The sequence below is a fragment of the Neophocaena asiaeorientalis genome, unplaced genomic scaffold (assembly GCF_003031525.2).
Source record: "Neophocaena asiaeorientalis asiaeorientalis breed wild unplaced genomic scaffold, Neophocaena_asiaeorientalis_V1.1 scaffold1186, whole genome shotgun sequence".
NCBI classification, from domain to species: domain Eukaryota; kingdom Metazoa; phylum Chordata; class Mammalia; order Artiodactyla; family Phocoenidae; genus Neophocaena; species Neophocaena asiaeorientalis.
In genome coordinates this window covers 536,930-543,587 of record NW_020173974.1, presented here as the reverse complement: position 1 = coordinate 543,587, position 6,658 = coordinate 536,930, and the positions used below count along the sequence as shown (strand labels likewise).

At 59.2% G+C, this 6,658-nt stretch overlaps 2 protein-coding genes across 2 annotated transcripts in view; one reads left to right on the top strand and one right to left on the bottom strand.

Moving 5' to 3' along the window:
* The window catches only part of NRL (neural retina leucine zipper), a 1,901-nt gene extending 1,409 nt beyond the window's left edge, over nt 1–492 (top strand). The window contains exon 2 of the mRNA XM_024753271.1: nt 85–492. Coding sequence (XP_024609039.1) covers nt 85–492 — 408 coding nt within the window. The remainder of the gene's footprint in view (nt 1–84) is intronic.
* Nucleotides 493–3,545: 3,053 nt separating this feature from the next.
* Nucleotides 3,546–6,658, bottom strand: part of CPNE6 (copine 6) — a 6,415-nt gene continuing 3,302 nt past the window's right edge. The window contains exons 8-17 of the mRNA XM_024753259.1: nt 6,312–6,416; nt 6,001–6,087; nt 5,703–5,762; nt 5,304–5,437; nt 5,173–5,227; nt 5,029–5,080; nt 4,563–4,696; nt 4,217–4,453; nt 3,844–4,018; nt 3,546–3,744 (exon numbers count right to left, since the gene is read on the bottom strand). Of these exons, the coding sequence (XP_024609027.1) occupies nt 3,881–4,018; nt 4,217–4,453; nt 4,563–4,696; nt 5,029–5,080; nt 5,173–5,227; nt 5,304–5,437; nt 5,703–5,762; nt 6,001–6,087; nt 6,312–6,416 (1,002 nt within the window). The 3' untranslated portion in view covers nt 3,546–3,744; nt 3,844–3,880. The remainder of the gene's footprint in view (nt 3,745–3,843; nt 4,019–4,216; nt 4,454–4,562; nt 4,697–5,028; nt 5,081–5,172; nt 5,228–5,303; nt 5,438–5,702; nt 5,763–6,000; nt 6,088–6,311; nt 6,417–6,658) is intronic.

The window sequence follows — 6,658 nt, the reverse complement described above, 5'->3', positions numbered from 1 at the left end:
GCGGGGCCGGGTGGGCGGGGCCACCCGAGCTTGGAGCAGGGCGGGAGCCGGCGCTGACTCGGGCTCTGCCCGTTCCCTCTGCAGCTGGCCGAGCGGTTTTCGGACGCGGCGCTGGTGTCGATGTCTGTGCGGGAGCTAAACCGGCAGCTGCGGGGCTGCGGGCGCGACGAGGCGCTGCGGCTGAAGCAGAGGCGCCGCACGCTGAAGAACCGCGGGTACGCGCAGGCCTGTCGCTCCAAGCGGCTACAACAGCGGCGCGGGCTGGAGGCCGAGCGCGCCCGCCTGGCCGCCCAGCTGGACGCGCTGCGGGCCGAGGTGGCCCGCCTGGCCAGGGAGCGCGACCTCTACAAGGCTCGCTGTGACCGGCTGGCCCCCAGCGGCCCAGGGCCGGAGGCCACGCCCCCTTCTTCCTCTGAGCCACTGGCCGCGGAGTGGTGGAGTCGGTGGGCGGGTGGCGCGCACCACCCGGGAGGCGGCTGTACCATTCACTAGATGGTTACTGAGCGCCTTCTGGTGCCAGACACTCCTTTGGATGACCACACAAATATCCCCAACCTTCCTGGACCCTCAAGGCATGCTCTGAGGTTAGATGCCGGTCATTTTCTGGAAGAGAGGTCCCCTTCCCTCACGCAGGACGTGCACAGAAACCCTTCACCTTCTGCTCCACTCTACATGACCAGGTCACTGAAGTCTGCAGGAGTCAGTGCCAGGCACTTGGGGGGGGGGCGGGGCGCAAGGAGGTGTGGATGATGCACAGTGAATGGGAGGTGAGGGAATGGTGCAGCTCCCGGCTCAGCTTAGATTTTAATTCAAGGTTTTCAACCTGTAGTGCACTAAGGTGGTAATTAGCAATGAGGCTATGTTTTCATTCCAAGGCTTGTAACCTCCCCATTTGAGGACTACTGCATTTTCAAGATCTCAATTCCCAATATCAAGACAGACCAGGAACTCTATTCAAGAGGCTTTCTTGCAGAAAGCCCGTGGCCTCCAGGGCCCAGAGCAGCAAAGGCCTGAGGAGCTCTGGGGGTGGTTGGTGTGGGCTGGGAGAGAACCCTGGGCAGGAGTCTGAAGCCAGGGGTGCTAGTCTCAGCTCTGCCACAGGATACCTCGCAGTCACCCTGAGCAAATCACTTGCTCCCTGGGTCTCGATTACCTCATCTAATCCTCATGTGAATTGGATGAATTCTGACACCTTTCCAGTTCTGGCCTCTCCTTAGTGTGGGAGCCCCAGTGGTCTCCCCAAGAAGCCCCGAATTCAGCCTCACCAAAGGGACTTTCTGTCCTGCTCCAGCTTGCCGACTGCAGCATAGGCCCGTGCCCTGGTCCTCTGTTGCTCCCTCCGTGCTGCCTTGGCCTCCAGACCTGCATAGGGTGCCCCTGCTCCCTCCTGTCTCTCTGAGGGCTGAGGTGAGACTTTCCCCAGCCTGGCAAGGAGCTGAGAGAATGCAGCTTTTGTGAATTAAACTTGAAGTCTAGGCACAACTGTACGCTATTGGCTAGATGTTCCTGCAATTTAAGAAGTGTTTATTCTGTATCCTTGCTCCAGGCCTCTGTGTGTGTGTGTGTGTGTGTGTGTGTGTGTGTGTGTGTGTGTATGACAGAGAGAAAGAGAGAGAGAGGGAGAGGGAGAGCGAGAAGGAGAGAGGCTGGATAGCCCCCACCTGGGCGGAGTGGAGCATCTCAGCTGTGAAGCCCCAATGAAAATGGGGGGGAGGGGTGGGGATTGGGCCAGATGGAGCCTCCCCCTCCCACCTCCACTGCATAGAAGCCCTGGAACAGTAGTGACCCGGCCAGGCCTGCCTGTGGCTATCCTGGCGGCCCACAGTTGCCATGGTAACCCAGCCCTCTAGTTCAGCAGCCTACAGAGAGAGTGGGCGGGGGCTCTGGGCAGAACAGAGGCATTGGGCTGGGAGCAGTTACCTGGGAGCAGCCTCTGTTGTAGGTCCTCTAAGGGAAATAATAAATGGGGAGAAGGAGTTGGGTGTGGGGGACGAGGCTCCCATATGTCTCTCTTCCTTTCTGCCCCCTCTACCCACCCCCTCCCCAGCTGTCTCTTCCCATCCCCGTTCTTGTTCCCCCCTCCCCCTCCTCTAGCCAAGCTCGTCCCTCCTCCACTCAGGAGCCTGCCATGGGAGTCCTTTCCTCTATCTCCACCAGGATTTCTTTCTCTTCTCTCCCTTTCCCACTACTGGCTACTGGCCACCCTCTTTGACTCTGGCTCCTCTCTCTGAGTGGCTCACGGCACCTTTAGCCTCTCCTCCTCCACCCCCTTCCACGTGCATCGTTGAAGGGAGAGGCTGGGGCAGGCAAGGTCCTTCTAGGAGACCTTCTAGGAGATCTTCTTCCCTCACTCTGGATATCCCTCAGGTCCTCACCTGCTCTCTACAGCTGTGATCCAGACCCTCTACTGCTCTTGCCTGCCTTCCTTAAGTGGCTGAGGCTCTGCACGGCACACATATGGGCAGAGACGCCCATCCATACGCACCTACACCCGTACACACAACCGGGCCATGTTTACACACATGTGGGTCACAAGCTGAGGGTCACATGGATTCACATCAAACGGAAGTTGCACACTCATGATTAAATGTGGGCCCTTTAGTCAGTTGGGCCTGGACTCAAGTTTCAGGCTTACCAGTTCTTCTTTGACCATGGGTGAGCTTCAATCAAGCTTCATTTGCTTTGTCAGGAAAATGGGGAAAATAATGGTAACTACCTAGTGAGAGTGAACGCATTTAAAACACACTAAGTACAAAGGTTCACACATGCTAAATGGCAATGTTTGCTATCGTTGTCAATGTTATTAAGAGTACACAGGGAGTTCCCTGGTGGTCCAGTGGTTAGGACTCAGAGCTTTCACTGCAGGGGCCCGGGTTCAATCCCTGGTCAGGGAACTAAGATCCCACAAGCTGCAAGGTGCGGCCAAAAAAACCCCAAAACAACAAAGTACACAGCTGGACTTCTGAACCACTAAAGGCCACACTCTGGAGAGTCAGGGATATGCAAAGCATGAACACACACACACACGCGCACACACACACACACACACACACACACATGTACACACACACATTCACACACCAGGAAAACCAGGCTGCAAAGACCTTAGATACCCCCTCTGTATTCATAATTCACTAGCAGACCTGCTGCCCTCCTTCAGTCCTGCACCCCATCCCTCCCGCCCCTTCTCAGGCTGCCTCATAACTGTGTGAGGGCTGGAGTTCAGCTCCTGGGGGGCTCAGCTGGGCTTCTCTGAAGACAGCGTAAGAGGGCATCAACTTGCCCCCTTGACAGCCCCTTATTACCCCTCTATCTCTGGTAATTAACCCCCAGGGGGCCTGGGCCCCCCTGGGGTTGGGAGGTGACGGGAGGGACTCCTCAGATCTCACTGGCACATAGTTGGGGTGAAACTGCAGAGCCACCAGGCTGTCTGGGGATCTCTGGCTCAGAATTCAAAACGTGCTGGTCCTCATTTCTTAACGGTGTGTGTGGGGTGCTACGGACTGCCCAATGGGCATCTGAGGCATGATGGGTAGAGGCTGAGGTGCTAGGAGTGGTTCCCTTTATTAACGGCCAGAAAGTCAGGATCACTGAAGAAAGTCACTGAGGGGCCACAAGGCTGAGGGGTATGGGGCCTGGAGAGATGGCGCAGGGCTCACCACTCACTTCCAGGACCCAGGGGACACAGCTGGTCCAAGAGGGAGAGGCACCGGTCACTTGAGTCACAAGGGTCAGGACAGGCACCTGGGGGAGAATGGGATAGTCATAAGCACCCTCGTCTACACCACACCCAGCCGAGATGGACTCCACCAAGATCCACCCCCCTAGCGTCCCAGGACTCACTGAGAGACTGAGGGAGTGTCGGTCCGGTTGTCGGCTGTCACAGGCTAGGGCTGGGCGTCGTGGCTGGCGTGCAGGACCTGGGAGGCCCGGGGCTGATGCCCTGGCTGGCGTAGTACTCCACCACCTGCCGGGGCACCTCGGCCAGGACGCACTTAGCTAGCGCAGAGGGTGCGGCCTGGGATGGGGACCGGGGTGTGGTTAGGGGCGGGAGAGTGGGGGAAGGAGGGGCTCAGGTAAGAGGCGGGGCTTCGGGTGGCCGGCTGAGCTCCAGCGTCCTTCGCAGGACATCAATCAAGTGAGAGAGACGGGTCAGATTTGGGCGGCAGGAGGAGCTGAGGAGTCCTTCAGCAGGGAGGGGCCTCCGGGCACTCACGTCCTTGAAGTCCCGGAAGGGCACGAACTGGACGATGTCGCGAGCTGCGGGCACCCCTCGGGGGCAGCGCAAGGGACCGTCATCGCCGTCCAGCAGCCGCATGTCGGAGAAATCGGCGTTGCCCACGCCCACGATGATGATGGACATGGGCAGGCGGGAGGCGCGCACGATGGCGGCGCGGGTCTCAGCCATGTCGCTCACCACACCGTCCGTGAGCACGAGCAGCACCGAGTACTTCTGAGGGCAGGCAGGGGGCGGGTGGGAAGGGTCAGCTCTGCGGCCTTGGCACCGGCCCCAAGCCTCACCCGAGGACACCAGGTTGCCCGCTTCAGCTGGGGCTCCTCACCGTGGCTTGGCCAGTGCTCTGCTCCCGCTGGGCTGGCGCCGCCACGCGGTTGATGATGGGGGCCACGTTGGTGGGGCCATAGAGCTGGATCTGGGGCAGGCAACGGCGATAGGAGGTGATGACCCCCGAGATCTCTGTGGGCAAAGAGGTGAGGAGGGCAGAGATTAGCGGGAGCCCTTCCTGAACCCCCTTAAAGCAAGGAGGTGCTTCTCTGCCTGAGGACTGCCCTGCCACCAAGTTCTTCACTAAGCAGGAGAGTTGGACGGTCCAGGTGCTGGCAGAGTTGGGTGGGCGGATACTGGGCCAGGGGCTGGAAGTCTTACCAAATGAAGGCGGGTGTTGGATGGGTGAAGGGGCAGGGAGCAGGGCCCAGGGGAATGGCGTCTGTGCTCCTGCATGGGGTGTACAGGAGTAGGCAGCAAGCTGCATGCAGGGAGGCGGGGCTGATGGGAATCTCCTCTCTTACCTTCACATTCAGGATTTTCCGGGTCAAAGTTGATAGCAAAGTCATGGGACACCTGTGAGGGTAGGGTGAGGCCAGCCAGGGCATGTTTTTCCTTCTTGTCTGACCCTCCCAACATCTGCTCCCTTCCCCTCGCACCCAGCCTACCTCAAAGTTGGGGGGGATTCGAGCCCCAAAGCCAAACGCTGGGAACCGTTTGTCACTGGGGAGAAGAAAAGTCTGTGGGGGCCCATTGGGCAAGGCGTCCCTGCCTGTCCAACACCCCGACCTCCTGCTACCTGTCGTAGTCCTGGCAGATGCCTCCCACCGCACGCAGGGCCTGCAGGTAGTGGTTGGGCTGGCGGGGGCTCAGGCAGTGCAGCGACTGGCTGCTCCTCGGGTCCCCGTTGGAGGCGGTGAAGTCAATGGCCACCTGGTGGAGATGGGGAAAGTGTTATGGTGCATCCGTGAGCGCCAACAGAGAGGCTGGGCCAGAGCTAGGGCCTGTAGGGAGGCCTAAGGTGAATCTAAACAAGCCCACTGGTAGTCTCATCATAGAGTCGGGTGAGGGGAACAAGCTGACCACGCTAAGGCTCATGAGAGGTCCAAGTAGGGGCAGTGGGGATTCTGAGCTCTTTCTGTTCACTGTGGGCCTAGCCCCTCCCCCTTGGCCACGTCCCCGTCCCCTGGGCCTTTACCGTGAAGTTGATCTGGCAGCCGCCCATGATGTAATCCAGGAAGGTGTGCACCTTCTCCACCTGGTGGGAAGGGGGGAGTAAGGTGGAGGGATGGTCCCTTGAGGAGGAAGCTGGGTGGGGCTTCTGCAGGAGAAAGGGAGGGGCCAGAGTTTTTGAGGTTGAAGTTGGTGGTGGATAGGGCAAGGGTTCTCAGTTCCCAGGAGCAGAGAAATGATCTTTGAAATGAGGGCAGGGTTGAATCTGAGGTTGCCTCAGGGGTCGGGGTGGGGCGGGGCTTGAGGTGGGCACTGGAATTTACCGTGCACTGGGCCAGCACTACGGTCCCTGAGCTCTTGTAATTCTTCTTCTTGTCCCGGTACTTGGGGTTGATACAGTCCCACTGCATCTAGACCCCACATACCCCACAAGCCCAGGGTCACATCACGTGACCCTTCCTCCCCCTTCCAGCGGAGCCTCCCAGAGTGAGACCGCCATGGCTCAGTCCTCAGGCTGAGCCCAGGGCTTTCCACCCTCTCCACCTCCTATCACGTGTGGGGGGGCTCTTCAGCATCACCCTCAGGATTCTCCCAGGGATCTTGGTGGGGTTCTGGCTGAGGGTCTTTGTGGCACCTCCTGCCCAGGGTTTGCTGTTCCTTCCTGCATCTCCTGGAAGGTGCTGGTGAACTCTCCGATGAAGTCATGCTTCCCACTGGAGTCATAGTCATACACCAGGAACTGAGAAGGCAAGGGGGGTGGGGCGGTCAGGGTCGGGGAGGCTTTGCAGAGGTTCCTGGGGGCAGGAGGAGGGACTCAGGGTGGTAGGGGCCCAACAGTCACTAGGCCCAAACAGATGTCCTCAACCTGCCTAGAGAAGCCACTTGCTGAACTTCATCCTTTGTCTCAGTCCGGCAGGGACTTTGGCCTCTGCTAGAAGGCACACACATAGGCACATTGAGCTGTGACTGGTTCTTTAGCCG